This window comes from Cervus elaphus, chromosome 9 (genome assembly GCF_910594005.1).
Source record: "Cervus elaphus chromosome 9, mCerEla1.1, whole genome shotgun sequence".
Taxonomy (NCBI): domain Eukaryota; kingdom Metazoa; phylum Chordata; class Mammalia; order Artiodactyla; family Cervidae; genus Cervus; species Cervus elaphus.
In genome coordinates this window covers 45524936-45542858 of record NC_057823.1, presented here as the reverse complement: position 1 = coordinate 45542858, position 17923 = coordinate 45524936, and the positions used below count along the sequence as shown (strand labels likewise).

Sequence of the window (17923 nt, the reverse complement as noted above, 5' to 3'; positions counted from 1 at the left end):
CAGCCCAGGTCAGGGCACTCTGGTCTAAACAGAGATGGGGTTTTTACTGTAAAATAAAATCATACTAATTTTTCTAAGATGATAGTAAGGATTGTATACTACTGCGTTGGAAGTCTGTTTTAGGAGCGGCTACAATTTCTTAGAGATTGCCAGAATTGCTCAGGAAAACCTACAACTGATTCTGCAGTGAGATGATATTTTGCCAGCTGCTACCGGTGACCACATGGGACCATGATCCCCAGTGACATTCTGCCATCATTCGAACACATTTTATTTCCAGTTTTATGCTTGGGAGTCATAAATCTCAGTTCCTGGCTCCACCAGGAACCAACTGCTTCCTAGGGCTTTCTCCCAAAAGCAGGCAACACACCAGGCGCATCTGAGGGGGCCCCTTGCTCCCCTGCACCATCCTGTCACTGAAGAGCAGCAGCACCACCTGCTCGGACACCAGGAAGCACAGCAGGCGGAGGCCAGGTGCTCCCAGCCAGCTGGGCATGGACAGGCCCCCCTCCTGTGGACAGACCCAGCTGGGAGGCCTCAGGGCCGGGGATCCCCACCGCCTGGCCCCCTGGCTCCCCCACCTCCACCCTCACCTCTTGAAGCTGCTGCTGCATGTACCAGGCAAAGAGCCGCAGGACAGCCAGCAGGGAACCCTGTGCCCTGGGGAACAGCAGGGCACCCAGCAGGCTGGGCACATTCCTCAGGGTAAACATCTGCAGCTTTCCCAAGTGGGGCACATAGCTCACCTGGCTGTTGTTCGGGGGGGCACAGGGTGGTGAGCATGGAGTCAGGGGCTCCATCCTGGGCACCTCACACCCGAGGACACCTTCTCCTATAGCCCCTTGGACCATGATTTGAAACCAGCTCTACAGAGGGCTTTGAAACCAAGCCCTCTCTGTCCATCCAGTCCCAACCCCGGCCCTAAACTCCAGACCCATGGCTCCTCAGACTTGGCTGTCCATGCTGAGATCCTGATGGCTCCCCACATCTGCCCTCTTGCCACCTTCCTCTCTTGCCTGGTGGCTGCTCCATCCCCGCCTCAAACCTGCAAACTACACCCAGATTGCAGCCCTTGCTCACCCCTCCACAGCCATTACCCCAGCCCAAGTCACCACCATTATCCACCCAGCTAGTCCAGCCACCTCCCTGCTGGACTCCTCCTTCCTGCCCCAAGCCCAGCAGTGGCCTATGAGGCTCTGTAACTTCACGTCTGCCTCCATGCCGCTCCTCAAATCCACCACACTGGGTCCCATCTTGGGGGCTTTGCGCATGCTGTTCTGTGTGCCTCTGATGCTGCTCCTGACAGGCCCTTTCTCATCCTTCCTGTCTCACCTGAGCATCACTCCCCCACAAATCCCCTCCCTCCACAACCACTCTATAGAGTTGCCTCCACCCCGCCAATCTGTCACCTCATCTGCTTTGTTTTCTTCAGAAAACTGCCACCAAAATCAACTTAGTGATTCGTTTATTTAGCATTGTTCTCCCCCAACAGGCAGTAAGCACCTGTACGTATGCACAGTCGGTGTTTATTAAATACTTGAGTGAATGAAGAAAGGTGAAGGCAGGGAGGACTTGGCCCCACAGGGGGTAGGAACTCCATGATTTATCCCCCTGGGGGGTGCAGGGCCATGTGGGTGCTATCCCGAACCAAGACCCTGTTGCCACTGTCTGACAGTTGGTAGCCAAAGCGATACTTGCTAGAATAATCCACCCACTTGGGGGCCCAGAAGACAGGCTGCTCCTCTCCTGGGGGGTCCTGCATGGCTGGGCACAAGGAGGAAGTGACATGAGCGGGAGTTCCTGGAGGGGCCTGCTGGAGGCACAGGAGATGGGGAGAAAGGTCCAGGGCATAGAAAACCAACTCGGGGCTTTCTGGTGGTCCAGTGGTTAAGATTCCGTGTTTCCACTGCAGGGGGAGCCAGTTCAATCCCTGGTAGGGAGAACTAAGATCCTGCATAACACATTGGGTGGCCGAAAAAAACTACGCAAGCAACTCTTGCCTTGAGGAGGACCCTGGGGTCACAGCCGCTTTTAGCAATCAATAAATCTGAAATGCCTGTAAGGTCCAAAACACTGCAGGGCTTTGCTTTATTTCATTAAGCATTTTTTTTTAATTAAAAATAAAATTGCTCAAGTCCACATGGCAGCCCAGAGCGAATGCTTGGAAGAGGAAAAAGGCAGGAATGGGGAGCCTAGGGAAATCCAGCAGCCCAGAGGGAGAGCCAGGGGAAGCCGGAAGTCTGTCTTCCGGGCTTCTCAGCAAATCTCACGTTATCTTGTGCCGCCCCTACCTGGGGGACCCGAATCCAGGCAGAGCTGCAGGTTCCTGATGGCTGCCTCCACCTCCTGCCTTGGACTTCCCTCGGGCCCTGGGGAGACAGATCTCTGTTGGGGTGCACAGGATCTGGAGAGCAACCCCAGCCCCCCTCCCACATCCAGAAAAGTCCCATCTTCAACCCAGGAATCCAGACACTGTCCCCACTTTACAGGTGGGGAAACTGAGGCCAGGAGAGGGGCTGTGATGCTTGCAAGGCACAATCCTCACCCCCTACTTCTCCACCCTCACCCCTGCCCACAGTTCCTGTCTAAGATGGAGCGTACTCACCCGCGGGGTCACTCTGGAGTGTCCCCTGGGCCAACAGCTGGATGGGTCTCTCGGGGGCACAGAGCCCCGCTCTCCAACAGGGAGTCCTGGGGAGGGAGTAGCAGACGTTGGGAATTGGTGATGGGCTCCGGCCTCCCCATGGAGACCTCATGACTTCTCCCCGTGCCCAGCCAGCTGTGAGGACACCCTCTGCATTCCCCACTACCTCCCCCCTCCCAGTCCTCACCTCACTGCCCCACTCCATGGAGTCAGGGTCTGAACCGTCTTCTCCAGAACCTGAGGCCTCCTGAGGAGCCAAGAGGCCTGCAGGGGGCGCAAGGATTTAGGGGTGGGGGCAGAGCCTGGCCCCACATGGAGGGCATCTGCCATGGAGGTGGTTTCAGAGCAGGAAGGGGATATGGCAGGTGTGTGAGATGCAGGGCAGGGAGGAGCAGGTGATGGGGGAAGGGGAGGTACTCACAGGGTGCCCGGTACTGGGGCAGTAGCAGCCGGCCCACTTTTCGGAAAAGTCTGCCCAGAGGCTGGGGGATGACGAAGATGGGCGGGCTGTGGCAGGAGTGGGGTGGCAGCCGGTCCGGGGTGAAGCCCTTCAGAGTGGGGAGCTGGAGGTCAGCAGGCTGCTCCTGAGTACCTGTGCTACCTGGGGGTGCTGACCCTCACCTGGGGCTGCTGAGACACCCCGGAGAGGGGCCGCCCTGTCCCGCTGACACCCCACACCTGTGTGAAAAAGTCATCCTGCAGCAGGTGGTCCAGGCTGGGCCGCTCGGCTGGGTTGGGGGCCAACAGGCGGGCGATGAGGCGGCGCGCGTTGGCAGACAGGTGTGCAGGCTCGGGGTAGCGGCCATCTCGGATATTCTGGTACATCTCCGACAGAGGAGCCGCCACGAAGGGAGGGACGCCAGTCAGCACCATGTACCTGGCCAGGTCGGGGGCAGGAAGCAGGGCACCTGCTTGGATCTATTCTGGGCATCCAGGGTCAGGTCACACCTACCTGTGCACACCTACCCTCAATCCCTGACACCATTCCCGCTTCACACCCTTTTTCTCACACCTGCCCTGCGTCCACTGTCACCTAGTCATTCTTGTCTGCACAGAAGACAGCAGCATCTGTCTGTACCCCTGCTTGCACCTGGGTTACACCCGGACACCTGCATAGACCTTTCCAGTTTTAATTTATGCTTGCTCGCACCTGTCCCAATCCTGCATATGCCTCATGTCTGTACAGATGTCCTGATCTGCCTGTGTAGCTAACACCTGCACACACCTGTCCACACCTCTGGGCATGTTCAAACCCGTTCTCTGCTGCACATACACCCTCCTGTATCCCTATTCATACCTGTAGGCTCAAGTGATGGCAGGTGCCTGCTCCTGCCTGCCCCCCAGCTGCACACACTGAGGTCCTATATTTGCTCATGGCTGCCTGTCCCCACACTCAACCTCCTCCGTATATGCTTACACCCGTCCTTACCTGCCTCTGCCTGTGCCCACCTGGGCATTCCTAACCCCCTTCCCCAGGCCAGGGGCTCCCAGGGGAACTCACATGATGCAGCCCAGAGCCCAGATGTCCGACTGGCAGGAATGTCCGTTTCTGGACACTACCTCTGGAGCCAGGAAGTTTGGGGTCCCGCAGAGCACTCTGGGGGCATAACAGGGGCTCAGGAAGACTGGGAGCCCCCACACCAGGCCAGGCCCACCTGCACCCACCCAGAGAGCCCGCTCAGAGCTTGCAGTCACCTGTGGCAGCGGCCCCCTGGCCCCATTCTGGTGGCCAGCCCCAGGTCTCCGATCTTCACCTCCATGTTCTTGTTCAAGAAGAAGTTACCTTGTGGAGGGAAACGCAGCGGGCGGTGAGGAAGGAGCGTGGCTTGAGTGGAAGCCCCGCCCTCACCCTGCCCCGAAGCCCCGCCCCGGCCCGTACTGAGCTTCAGGTCCCGGTGGACGATGCGCCGCTGGTGCAGGTAGCTCAGGCCGCTGACCAGGCCTCGAAGATAGTAGCGCACCTCGGGCTCCGTCAGCGTCTGCCGTGCCTGCAGCACGTGGGCCAGCGACTGCAGGGGCCCGACAGGTGCCGCACCACCATCGAGGAGACACAGGTGAGTTCCAGGGGCCCAAGAAGGCAAAGGAAAATTCAGCCAGGCCCAGGTGGACGTGGCTGACTGTGGAATGGGCAGAGGTGAGCTCTGAGCCCGAGCCCACAGGAGTTCAGTGAACGGAGGGGCCACGATGAGCTTGTAGGCCAGAGATAAACACAAGGTGGGTGCACGCTGGGCACAGGTGCGCTTAGGTTTATTTAAGTGGGCTGAGTTTATTTAAGTGGGCTGTGAAGGTGCAGCTAAGTTCAGTTGGGTCCAGGAACGGGCATCCCTGCCAATCAGACATCTGGGCTCTGGACTGCACCATGTGAGTGGCCCTGGGAGCCCCGAACCTGGGGAAGGGGGCGGGGCTGCCCAGCTGGAGACAGGTGTGGGTAAGTGGGGCCTGGCTGAGTACAGGAGAGGCACGGATGGGCTAAGATGCTCCTAGGTGGGTCAAGAGAGCCTTTGGGTGGGCAGGGGTGCACAGGTGGGCCTGGCGTGGTCTCAGGTTAAAACAGGTAAGGAGAGACAGACAAGGGTGGGAGGACACAGATGAGCTCAGCAGACACGGGTGGGAGGGGACATGCCTCCCTCTCACTCCGCCCCCGCACCTGGCGACTGCAGTATTCCAACACCATGTATATGTGGTCCCGGTCAGCGAAGTGGCCGTGGAAGGCCACGATGTTGCGATGTCGCAGGCGGCTGTGCAGAGCGATCTCGCGTTCCACCTGCAGGCAGGGCACCATGTGTATACACCCGGTAGGCGCCCACACCCGAGGCATTTTTACCCCCACAGGCGAGCTCCCCACCCCAGGGCAGGGACCTCTCTGGGGACCCGCTTCAGTCCTGGGGCTCCCGGGCACTGACGCGCAGAGAGTACCTTGCCGCGGGCATGTAGCCGCGCAGCCCCGCCCCCTCCGCGAGGCACCACTTTGAGCGCGAACACAGCGCTGGTGGACATGTCGGTCAGCTTGTAGCAGCGGCTGAAGGCGCCCTGCAGGGCAGGAAAGACAAGCTGGGTGCATACAGGTGTGAGGACAGATGGCCAGGCCTCCCCACACACACAGAGAGATCACACCTTCCTACCTGGAATCCCAAAGCAACACAACACAGATAAACGCGAAGGCACACAGATACATCACAGACACCTCCTTACCTGGACACGCAGAGGCCACAGAACCCCAACACAGTACCCAGACACACGCTACGACGCCCGCACACAGAAAGCACAGACCTGACACACGCAGACACACACGCTCAGGGAGTCCGCACCAAGGCTCCAAAACACACCACACACCCATCCCCTGGACACATAACCCACGCCACAGCACTGCACGCCCAACACTGGTTCCCGCCACACAACACGCGCCGCACAGCGAGTTCATCGCAGACCCAGGCGTCCACCCACGCCAGCCCCGCGCCAGCCTCCAAACTCCCGCAGACACGCTGACACGCAGAGACAAAAGCCAGGGCGCACACTGGCTCATCTGCGGGTCGGGGTTTCGCTTGCGCTCAGCCGGGCTGGGACCCCCACTCCGCCCGTCCCCCTTGCCGCGGACTTGGAGTGCTGGAGTCCCCACCTTGCCGATCAGCTTCCCGCGCCTGTACACGCGCCCTGAGCTCGGGTCTCGCAGGAAGACGGAGACCAACGGGCAGCAACTGCGCCGCCGCCGCCGCCGCCGCGGCCGGGGATCCATCCCTCCCCGGGGGCCTGGCTGGCGCACTGGCGCGGCCTCGGGCGCGACCACCGCGCACAGGGCTGCTCCGGGGGCCGCGCGCTACTGGGGCGCCTCTTATTGGCCGAGGGGGGAGGGGTGGAGTCCAGACGCTCCGGGCGACCGGTGCGGGAGGGGGCGGGCGCGTGGGGGCTCATGGGCATGCGGGGAGGCCGGGCTGGCGGGAGTTCCAGGGACCAGAGCGGCGCTGGCATCCTGCACGTAAACCCCGCGCCAGTCGCGCGCGCTCAGCTCACTGGCTTCTCCGATCCTGCGCCTCCCGCCAAGCTGTGAATTGTCCACGCGCCCATTTCTCTGAGCAGGAAACTGAGGTCAGAAGGTTTGTCTCACTTTCTCGAGGCCTCAAAAGGAAGGGTGGGTGGGAATGAGGGCTTGGCGGGGCTCCCCGCAAGGTGCACTTGAGGTTTGAGTCTAATCCTCCTGAATACACACGTGGGACTGCTGCAGATTGGTAGGTCCCTGGGGCCTGCCTGTATGGCAATGTGAGGCTTGATCATCTTGGCCCTGGGGAGCCACATCAGAGTTCAGAGGAAGAGAGAGAAAGGGGAAGAAGCCTAATATCTCTGGGACTGGGGCTGGTGGGGAGGGCAGTGCAGCCCAGAGGGGCACTGCTAGGAAGCTGCTGTGCATAATGGACACTAGGCATCAGGAGCAGGATTTGAGGACTAAAGGAGAGGCACTAGGGGTGGTGACTCCTGGCTCTGGCTTGGGCAGCCATGGAGAGGCAGGCGGATAGAGGACAAAAAGGCAGGCTTGGGCCCTGCGGAACTATGGTGGCACCTCTGAGCTGTGCCTCACACTTCCGCTGTCTCAAGTCACCCTTTCACTGATCCTGAGACCCAGGTACTGGCCTTGTCCCCATTTCACAGATGAACACACTGAGGCCCAGGGAGGTGAACTCACTTCCCCAGCCAGGAAGGGGCAATGCTGGGTTTGAATCCAGGCAGCTGCCTCCAGATGCTTCAGAATTAATACCCATACCTTACATAACACAATGAATGGGGAGGGGTTAGAAGGGCTCCGTTTGGCTGGAATTAGGCCTTGGAATTTTCCAGAGACCAGATTTCAGAGTCCGGCCCAGCCAAGCCACCAGGGATAGGAAGCACCTTCTGTGTAGTCAGATGGCATGTCAAATGGGGGTGCCCAGGGCATGGGGGACTCTAAGGGGGCCCCAGTGCATTTGATGGGAGCCAGCCTCTGGCGCCTTTCCAGGGGGGCTGGCCTCAGTGCCAGGGTCAAGGATTCCAGGCCAGTGAGGGGCAGGGGCGGGGGCCCAGCTGACTGTGGCCAGGGAGGCTGAGTCCCCTGCTAATGAGGATCAGGTGCAGTGTGACCGGAGGAAGGCAGCTGGGGGCCCGTGGGTCTGAGCTGTCATGCCACTGTCGCCCTGGAAGCTGCATGGGCAGGCAGGAATCCAGGTCCCTCTCAGGGCCGCACCTCCGCCACCTGCTAATTCAGGTATTTGTCCAGCACTTACTAGCGTGTGGAGCTTGTGCTGGGCTCTGTGGGGCCAAGACAGACCTGCCTAGCCCTCAGGAATCTGTAGACAGGAGATCACCCAGACTTAACCAAAGTCAGGGGTCTGGGCCAGTTCTGGAGGTCAGCATCAGAAACCCAGACCCCTTCCACACAGTGGCTCATCCCAGAGGCTGGGGTTGTTCTTAGCCCCATGTTACAGATGAGAAAACCGAGGCTCAGGAAGGCATATGTGAGCCAGTCACCAGACTGTAACTGTGCTCAGCCTGGAGTGCAGGTTAGGGGATCCGGAGCCCCTGACCCCCCCCAGTACTACCCCTGGCTCCTTCCCTGGTGGCCCCAGGAGCACAGGAAGAGCTCTCACACTGGGGCAGGCAGCTGAGCCCACTGGACCCCTAGAAGCCTCCTGGGGGAAAGAAATCCCAAGTTCCTGGCCCAGCGCCTCCCAGCAGGGCTGTCAGCTGACACCCTCTGCAGACAGCAACTCTGCCCCAGTCGCCCGGCAGCCTGCTGTTTTCCTGGCTAAGCCTCCTCCACCGGACTGGGGAGACTTTCCATCCTCAGCCTGCACCCTCTCGGGCAGGGATGCCCTCCCCCAGCACTCTAGAGTGGAAAACTTTATCATAAAAGGAAAAACTTAGATGCTCGTAGCAGCCATATTCACAACAGCCAAAAGGTGGAAATAGCGTGGGTGTCCATCAAAAGGTGATGGATAAACAAAATGTGCTCCAAGCCCACAGGGGAATATTATTCAGCCTTAAAAAGGAAGGAAATCCTGATGCTTGACACAATATGGGTGATCTTTGAGGATATGATGCTCAATGAAATAAGCCCGACCCAGAAGGACACACACTGTCTGATTCCACTCATGGAAGGTCCCTAGAGGAGTCAGATCCACAAAGACAGGAAGTAGATGGTGGGGCCACGGGGTGAGGGAGGAGAGGGGGAGTCAGTGTTTCATGGGGTCACAGTTTCCATTTGGGAAGATGAGAAGGTTCTGGAGATGATGGTGGGGCTGGTTACACAACAGTGTGAATGTGTTTAATGCCACTGAGCTCTTCTCTCAAAAATGGTGATGATGGCAAATTTTTCGTGATGTATATTTTGCCACAATCAAAAGTGAAAACCGTATTAGATATCACACCCCAAGAAGCCCTCAGCCTTAGGGGCTGACTAAGACCCGCATTTTACTGATGAGCAAACTGAAGCCTCACATGTGTGGCAAGCTAAGAATTGTAGTTCTGCAAAGGGGCCGGTGTTGGGGCAGGAGGCTCAGTGGGGCAGCCTGACCCTCCCGTGCTGACACCTGCCTGGGGCTCAGGAAGCTGAGGAGTTGTGGGCTGGGGCCCCAGGCTGGCCACACAGCCCCCTGAGACCCCTCGCTCCAGGCCACAGGCTTGGTTTGTCTCCAGTCTGTTCTTTCTCTGACCTGAGATAACTCCCCAGACTCAGCAGATTTCCTGGGAGAAGCGCCACGGAGCCTCGCTCAAAATATAATACCTGCCGCAGGTGGAGGGGGTGACTGCTGAGACAGCATCGGGGCTGGGCTAGGGAGGCCTTCCTCGGGGGGTGGGCTGGGTCAGCTTTGGGGTCCACAGTGGTGTGACTCCTTCCATCCAGAACCAGTGCGGGAGCAGGTGGACAGGCATAGGCATAACTCAGCCCAGCTCCTAGGTCCCTCTCTAGCCTCCTGTCTCCTGGATGTGAAGTGCAGTGGGCTCCCTTCTTCCTGCTTGTCTGTACTTGGGAGCCCTCAGCCAGACCTTGCAGGTCTCCAGGGACAGGCCCCATGAGCAGAGAGGGCAGGAGGGGACCCCATGGCCGCAGTGCCTGCTGCCTTGAGACTGGCCCAGCTGGCAGGGGTGGTGGGGGCCAGGTGCCATGTCCCCTGAGTTTCCACAGGAGCAGACCTCGTCCTTGTCTCTCCCAGATTCCCAGAGCCCACTGTCATTGACTCCTTCTAGAAGCTCTGTCCTCTCGCGTCCTTCAGACACCTTTCTGTAGGCTTTTCTCTCACCTTTCTCACCCCATCTTTCTGGTTCTCCTCTGACAGCCCTATTTGTCCTCCTGGAGCCTGGGGCTCAGTTCAGAGGCCCCCACACCCCTTGTCTACCCCCTCTTTCTGGCATGGTCCAGGCCAGCAGGAGACTGACGTGGGCAGCTTGTCTCTCTTCCCCTGTCTCAGTCTGGCCTCTGCCAAAAGCAGAGCCTGAAGCAAGGGTTTAGTGCAGTGAGTTGATTTGAAGAGCAGGAGCAAAGGGCCCAGGAGGATGAGTCAGGGCAGGACTCGGAAGCCACTATGGGCCCTTGAGGAATAGGGTAGATGGTTCCCCAGAGCTGCCTGTCCACAGGGAGGATGGGGAGTGTGTGGACCCCTGGCCTCAGCCCCTCATTAGCTGGGGCCTCCACCCTGGATGCTCATTGTCTGTATGTGCAACTTGGAATGTCTCCCACACGTGGTCTGACTGCAGCTTGGAGAATGATGAAGTGATGCTGGGACAGGAAGGGTGTGGGTGGGAATCTCTGAGGGGCTCGCTGCCTAACCCAGAGCAAAGCAGAGCCTGGACTCAATCATTCCAACCTCTCCCCTTTGACTTGTGACACTAAGATGCATGTCCACACCAGATTGGGGGGTGGACAGGGTCAGAGAAGGGATACCAGAGGAGGAGATGGAGCTGAAGACACCAGTGGGTGCTGCCTGTCATGATGCCCAGGACCAGCCAGGGCCCTGGGTCAGGAGCAGTACGGATAGCCACAGCCAGGTCAGGGGACACAATATGTCTGGGCCATCTGAGGCTCACAGAACCAGGGGCTGGCTGAGAGTTGGATTCAGAGGACAGTCCAGCCTCTTCCTGACAATAAGAAGTCTTCTAGAACTAAATTGGATTGCATCTAAAAGCCTGCTAGTGGGTCCCCATGTCTCTCCCACACACCCACACCCACACCCTGGTCCAGCCACGTTGGCCTTTCTGTCGGTCTGAGATCCCACACCAAGCTCATCCCACCTCAGGGCCTTAGCACACACCATTCTCTCAGCCCAAAGCTGTCTCCCCAACCCCGGTGTTCATCCAGTAACTCCTTCTCATCTTCTGGGTTCCAGGCAAGGGCCCCCCCACACCCCAAAAGCCCCTCTGTGGTCCCACACAACCTGAAATCATGCTGTTTCCTTGTTGGTTCGCTGGGTTCCCCCCCAAGGACCAGGGGCTCCACAGTAGAAGCAGGTTGTGTGTTTCCTTGCTGTGTTCCCTGCAGGTGCTGACCCGCTCCCTGGGGAGGCCTTGGGCGAGTTCACACCTTCCCCCGAGTGGCCCGGACCCCACCTGCTGGGTGGGCACCCTCAGGGTCCCAAGTGCGTGCTGCTCACCCTGGGTGGACGCTCTTCCCACCATGTCCTCAGCTGGACACCGTCTCAACCTCTGTTCAGGGACATTGATCAAGTCTGGCTGCAAGCAGAGTGCTGTGTGAGCATCAGAAGCAGCCAGATTTCCACAGGAATAATTCATATTTTAACTGTTTGGGCCTTTTGAGCAATTATGAGAGAAACAGTTCATTGTCATGTGGGCTCCTGGATGCAATCCTCGAACACAAAAAAGAAATTAGTTGGAAAAAAAACAAAAGGAATCCAAATAACATTTGGAGTTTAGTCTGTTGTTATAGTAATTACTAATATTATTAATTAGAAATGGTGATATACCAATGTCATTTCCTTAGACATCACAATAGTCATTGTTTCCTGTGGCTGTTGTAATGAGTTACAAACTTGTTGGCTTAAGAAAGCACACATGGGGCTTCCCTGGTGGCTCAGTGGTAAAGAATCCGCCTGCCAATGCAGGAGACATGGGTTTGATCTCTGGTCCAGGAAGATCCCACGTATCACAGAGCGACGGGGTGCGATGGGGCCCAGTGCACCACAACTGTTGAGCCTGTGAACTGCAACTAGTGAAGCCTGAGCGTCCTACAGCCTGTGCTCAGCAACAAGAGAAGCCCCTGCAATGAGAAGCCCACACACCACAACTAGAGAGAAGCTCCCACTCGCCGCAAGTAGAGAAAACCCTGAGCAGCAAGGAAGACCCAGCACAGCCATAATAAACAAATAAATATAAAAGAAAGCACACATATATATCTCATGTTCTGGAGCTCAGACGTGGGCAGGGCTGGTCCCTCTGGAGGCTCCTGGGGAGCACTGGTTCCCCCTTTTTCCACCTTCTAGAGGCAATGGCAACCCACTCCAGTACTCTTGCCTGGGAAATCCCATGGACGGAGGAGCCTGGTAGGCTACAGTCCATGGGGTTGCGAAGACTCGGACGCTACTGAGCGACTTCACTTTCATGCACTGGAGAAAGAAATGGCAACCCACTCCAGTGTTCCTGCCTGGAGAATCCCAGGGATGGGGGAGCCTGGTGGGCTGCCGCCTATGGGGTCGCACAGAGTCGGACACGACTGACATGATTCAGCAGCAGCAAAGGCACTACATCCCTGGCTTGTGGCCCCTCCCTCCATCTTCACAGCCAGCAGTGCAGCATCTCCTGTCTCTCTGCCTCTGACCCTCCCCCTCCCTCTTATAAGGACCCTGTGATGACACTGGGCCCTCTGGGGAATCCAGGGTCATCCCCATCTCAGGGGCATTAATCCCACCTGCAGGGTCCCCTCTGCCCTGTTACATGGTCACAGGCCCCGGGACCAGGATGTGGACATCCTAAGGGGTGGGGTGGGGATTATACTACTGATGACAAAGGATAGACAGAACTGATAATAATATTTTTGTAACTTTCTGTAAATCTAAAATTATTCCAAAATAAAATTTCTCTTTAGGGACTTCCCTGGCAGTCCAGTGCTTAGGACTCTGTGCTTTCACTGCAGGGGGTGCAGGTTCAATCCCTAGTCAGGTTAATAAGATCCCATAATCGCCATAGTGTGGCCAAAATTTCTTTAAAGTTCTCTTTAAAAAATAATTAAAAGGTGACCGAGAAATTAAAACCTTAAAGGCAGTAAGTAACTCAGAGTCACCTCTAACCTCTACCCCCAGATCATTGTGGGTGACCATGGGGGTTTATTCCTATCCCCTTCCTGTCTGAGCTAATGCTAACATAGATACTTCTTCTATATACCTGCCATTGGATCCTGCATAACTTTTCTAACTTTCTCACCTAATGCTTCTTGCTGTTTCTGTGTAACTTTCCCATGCTCCTAGCCCCCAGGTGCTGTGAGGCCCCTGCCCCCCACCTCCCCAGCTTCCTGTTCACCCCATTACACAGGCCTCCTCAGAGGGCCTGGTCCTCAGCCGGCTCCTCTGGCCCCTCGGCCTTTGCACGTGCTGTTCCGTCAGCCAGGAACACCCTCTCTCACACCCTCCTCTGTTCAGTTCCCCCTCATTCTCCAGGTCCTGCCTCCAGCATCCCCTGGCTCAAGAGTGCCCCCCCACCCCACTGCCTCAAAAGGAGCTCAGGAAGAACCCCCCTGGCGGTCCAGTGATTAAGAATCCAGGCTTCTTGTGTGACCCAGGGAGCTCAACCCCGTGCTCTGGGACGACCCAGAGGGGTGGAAAGGGGTGGGAGAGGGTGGGAGGGAGGTTCAAGAGGAAGGGGGCATATGTATACTATGGCTGATTCAAGTTGATGTATGGCCAAAACAAACACAATATTGTAAAGCAAGTATCCTTCAATTAAAAATAAAATAATTAAGTTAAACACACAAATAGTGAATCCAGGCTTCCACTGCAGGGGGCCCGGGTTCTGAGAACTAAGATCCCGCATGCCTTGCGGTGCAGCCAAAAATTAAAAATTAAATTAGGGACTTCCCTGGTGGCACAGTGGGTAAGAATCTACCTGCCAATGCAGGGGACAAGGGTTTGACCCCTGGTCTGAGAATATTTCTCATGCCTCAGAGCACCTGAGCCCACGTGCCAAAACTACTGAAGCCTGTGCGCCTAAGCCTGTGTTCTGCAAAAAGAGAAGCTCATGTAGTGAGAAGCCCATGCACCACAACTGGAGAGTAGCCCCCGCTCTCCCCAACTAGAGAAAGCCCACGTGCAGCAACAAAGACCCACTGCAGCCAAAAATAAATAAAGCAGTGTGTACATGTCAAGAAAATAGTTTGTTAAAAAAAAAAAAGAAAAATTTAAAAAAGGAGCTCAGGACACCCATTCAGATATGAGTGTGAAGTCACCCCACACCCTCCAAGTCTTGCTGCGTGTGACTGTTCCCCTCTGCTCCCCAGAGTCCTGACCCATGAGGTGGGGTGAGGATTTCTCTCATGGGGGCTGTGGGGGGTGTCACATCAGATATGGAGGCCTTCAAGGCAGTGGTGACCTGTAGATGTGAACTACTCCATCACAGGGTCAGTGACCTAAGAAACAGGACTTGTCTGGGGGGTGAAGGTGACGGAAAAAATGCTGTTCTCTATTAGTGGAGACCCCTTGATGAGAAGTCACAGAAACTCAAAATTGCTCAAGTGAAACATAATGGATGGCTTCAGGTGTGGCTTTGTCCAGGGACTCAAACAACTGTCTCAGAAGTCCAGCCCTTTCTGCTTCTGGCCTCTGTTGGCATCTCCCTAGGGCAGAGAAGCAGTATCATCCCAGCTCACATGGGCCACCCTCGCCATGGTGGGGCCCCGATCCTGCTCCACTCATGGCCAGGAACAGCTGGGCAGCTTCAGAGACCCAAGTTCTGGGGCAGGGTGACAGGACCCCTCCTACCTAGTCTACACAGGAGGCTGGAGGGTCCTGTGGACCACGTGGCCAGGCCTGAGGGATCACGGGAGGCTGCAGAGGGTCGGGGAGGGCGTTTGGGAAGTTCAAGCTTGTGAGGCCACAGAGGGAGCCTGGCTGATCCACATCCGTCAGGACCCATGTTGACTGGGCCTGATCCTGTCTAAGCCCAGCTTCAAGGGTGGGGTTCAGGATAGAGTTCAGTGTTGGGGGACCCCATAACCCCTGGGCCTAGGTCCAGGCCAGTGCATGAGTTGGGGGTGGTGAGATGCCACCACACCTGGAGCCGCCAAACCTCACACCCACCCCTCCACCTGCAGCAGGTGTTGTGAGTTGAGTGCTCAGCCTTCCCCTCCGGGAATCAGCTGAACCCAGCTGAGTTTCATCCTGGCTGGGTATGCGAGGCTGGAAACCTGGGGGGCAGCAAAGGCTGGGAGGCACGGGCAGGCACAGGACTCCACACCTTCACCCCAGTCGCATCTCGCCAGCTCTCAAGCGCTTGTGTCCCCAAGCTAGGCACAGGCTTACTGTATACGCTCCCTGGAGGATCCAGTAAGCGCTGTGAGATGTCCTTGCAGGACACAGGGGCTGCTGTATGCTCTTTCTACAGGACTCAGTGCCTGCTGTATACATTCACTGCAGAGTACAATGCCTGCCATAGACACTGTACTCAGTGCCTGCTGTGTGCACTCCTTGCAGTGTGCTGTGACTTTTGTATAAATTTTTTTGCAGGCTACATGGACTGTTGCATACACTCCTCAGGACGTTCAGTGTCTACTAAATGCATTCCTTGCAGGTTGCAGTATCTACTGTATATGTTCCCTGCAGGACAAAGGGCCTGCTGGATGCGTGTCTCTAGGATGCAGTGACTGGTGTGTATATCCCCTCCAAAGCCTAAAGCCCGCTGTATATGCTCCCTGCAGGACACAGTGCCTGCTGTATGCACTCTGCTGAGCACAATGCTTGGAATATGCAGTCCTCGAAGCCTTCTGTATACCTTCCTGCAGGCACACTGTCTCCAGCCCCTGGGGCTTGGGGCCTGAGGCACATGGGAGGGGGATGAGCTTGTCCACTTGGTGGCGCTCCTGGTCAAGCCTGATTTCTTTCTGACACCGCCCAGGCCCTAGGTCCCAGCTTCGCACACAGTAGGTGCTCTGCGGAGGGTAGCTGCCCTCACCATTACTCGCCTCCTCCTGCCACCCTTTCGAGCCCTGACCCACCAGGCTCAGCCTTGTCAAGGTCACTGCCTCCATCGATGCTGATCCACCAGCCACTAGTCCAGCTCCATCCTTACCTCACCCACACAGGTTACTCCCGCCTCCCAGGCGCCCACTCTTTGGAGACCTGAGGGGACCCCAGTCTTTGTTCTGTCCACATGCACACCCCATGACCTCATCCACTACTCTCACCACCGCTGTGTGCAGTGGATGCCCACGTGGCCCTCTCTGGCCAGATGTGGCCCCTGGACTCCCAGCCTCTCCCGTGCTTCATGCCTAGACCCATCCCCAGCTGACCTCTGAACTTGCCCCCCACCCCCACCCCTCAGGGAAGAGGGCGCCTCCCCTCCCTGGCTGCTCAGGCCAGGCTCCTGCCTGCCTCCTCCCATCCAATCCCCCTGGGATCTGTCACACAGCCTGCAGACGCCACTCCCAGACTGCTGGGAACCACCCAGTGCTGTCCCCTCCCCCACCCCGGCCCTTGGCCCCACCATGCCTGCCACTGCCTCCCCACTGCTTTCTGGAGCCCCCTCCTGCCCCCAGAATGCCAGAGGCAGGTGTTCCCAAACCAGAGCGCCCCCCCCCCCCACCTCCTATGGCTGCCACCCCCCACCCCTCTCGGACCACATCTCCACCCCAACCCTGGCTATTTGCTCCAACCACACCAACTTCCCTGTGGAACCTTATTCTCTATTCCAGCCTCAGGACCTTTGCATGTGCTGTTCCATGTCCCCTTCTGCCACCTCCCTGTGGCAATCACCTTCTGGGGAAGGGCCTTCCTGACCCCCACCCCATCTGCAGTGGGCTTGGGCTATTTTTTCAGAGCCTCTAGGTCAGAAGGTGGCCTTACACCATTCTAGGGGATGCCTACCTCACTAGCCTAATTGATGGGGTTGTTTCCAGGTGCAGCAGCACACATGTGTGCTCAGTCTTCAGTCGAGTCCCACTCTTTTTGACCCCATGGACTGTAGCCCTCCAGACTCTTCTGTCAATGGGATTCTCCAGGCAAGAATACTAGAGTGGGTTTGCCATGACCTCCTCCAGGGAATCTTTCCAACCCAGGGGATTCAACCAGAGTCTCCTGTATTGCAGGCAGATTCTTTACCGCTGAACCACCCAGGAAGCCCGCAGTGGCACACAGTAAGTGCTCAATAAGTTTTGGACAAATAAATGGCATTGGATAGCCCTGCTTTGAGCTGCTCCAGGCTGGAGAAAAGAGCGGGATCTGCAATGCGCCCTCCCTGTGGTCTGGGCTGGGAGACCCCATAGCGGGCTCCCCGGAGAAGGCAGCGCTCAAGCTGAGCCCGGGCCGAGCCCACGAAGAAGGGCCGTCCTTCCTTCGCCCACTTGGTGACCCAGTCTTCTCAAGCCGCTCGCCAGGGGGCATCCCGGGGCGACGGGGAGGAGCCAGGGGGAGGGGGCTAGTGAAGGGCGCCTGCGGCGTCCCTGCCAGGGAGGGAGATGAAGGGTACGCAGATGCTAAACCAGGAAAGAGTTGGGATGGTGGGGAGCCCTGGGGTAACCCTGTCCTTACCGGTCCGCACAAAGTATCGCTGTAGAGACAGGTCCCCGCGGGCCCCATTGTCTGGCTGGGGAACCCGAGGTCGAGGAGGGCGGGTCCGCAGCCATAAGAGAGGGGGACCTCCTCGACCAGGGCTAGCATCGAAGCCACGGCTCGCCTCCCCGGGCCGTGCAAGGAGGGCGGGAGGCAGGGTGGGGCGCGTCCTCTGGTGACAGCAGCGCCCGGGAATGCGCCAGGCTGGGAAGGGGCTCTCCGCCCCCCACGCCCGGCCCCTCCCCAGTGCTCTGGGGCCCTACGCAGGGGGTGGTCGGGACCAGGGGCGGGAACCCCGCAACCGCAACCCTGAGTGACCTTGAGGGAGGGGTAGGGAAAGGGATTTGGGGAGGGGTAGTGGCCGCGAAAAGGAACCTTAGGGGCGACGCGATCTGGGCGTCGGTGGAGAGAGGGCAGCGCCCTCCAGGAGCCGCAGCAGGGCGCCCTCGGTGTGCGCACATTCCCGGGCCCTGAGCGTGGCGCCCGGAATAGCAGCCCCGAGGTGGGGGTCAGTCCCCGCGTGGCTCCCCCGCCCTGGGCTTCCCAAGGT

The 17923-nt window shown here is 57.8% G+C and overlaps 1 protein-coding gene across 4 annotated transcripts; it reads right to left on the bottom strand.

The window, feature by feature from the left end:
• Positions 1–1448: 1448 nt before the first annotated feature.
• Positions 1449–17680, bottom strand: PLK5 (polo like kinase 5 (inactive)). Of its 4 annotated transcripts, none has more exons than XM_043912719.1 (11): positions 17353–17680; positions 5561–5674; positions 5292–5408; positions 4524–4653; positions 4340–4427; positions 4146–4241; positions 3266–3521; positions 3066–3192; positions 2832–2908; positions 2606–2691; positions 1449–2369 (listed from the first exon to the last, which is right to left on the bottom strand). In XM_043912719.1, exons 1-10 carry the CDS (start codon positions 17479–17481, stop codon positions 2614–2616), a joined length of 1212 nt encoding a protein of 403 aa, XP_043768654.1. In that variant the 5' UTR covers positions 17482–17680; the 3' UTR covers positions 1449–2369; positions 2606–2613. The 4 variants fall into 4 exon arrangements, with proteins under 4 accessions (XP_043768654.1, XP_043768655.1, XP_043768656.1 ...); XM_043912720.1 differs by lacking the exon at positions 17353–17680 and adding an exon at positions 6261–6501; XM_043912721.1 differs by lacking the exon at positions 17353–17680 and adding an exon at positions 6261–6501 and having other exon boundaries at positions 3323–3521.
• Between the last annotated feature and the right edge of the window lie 243 nt (positions 17681–17923).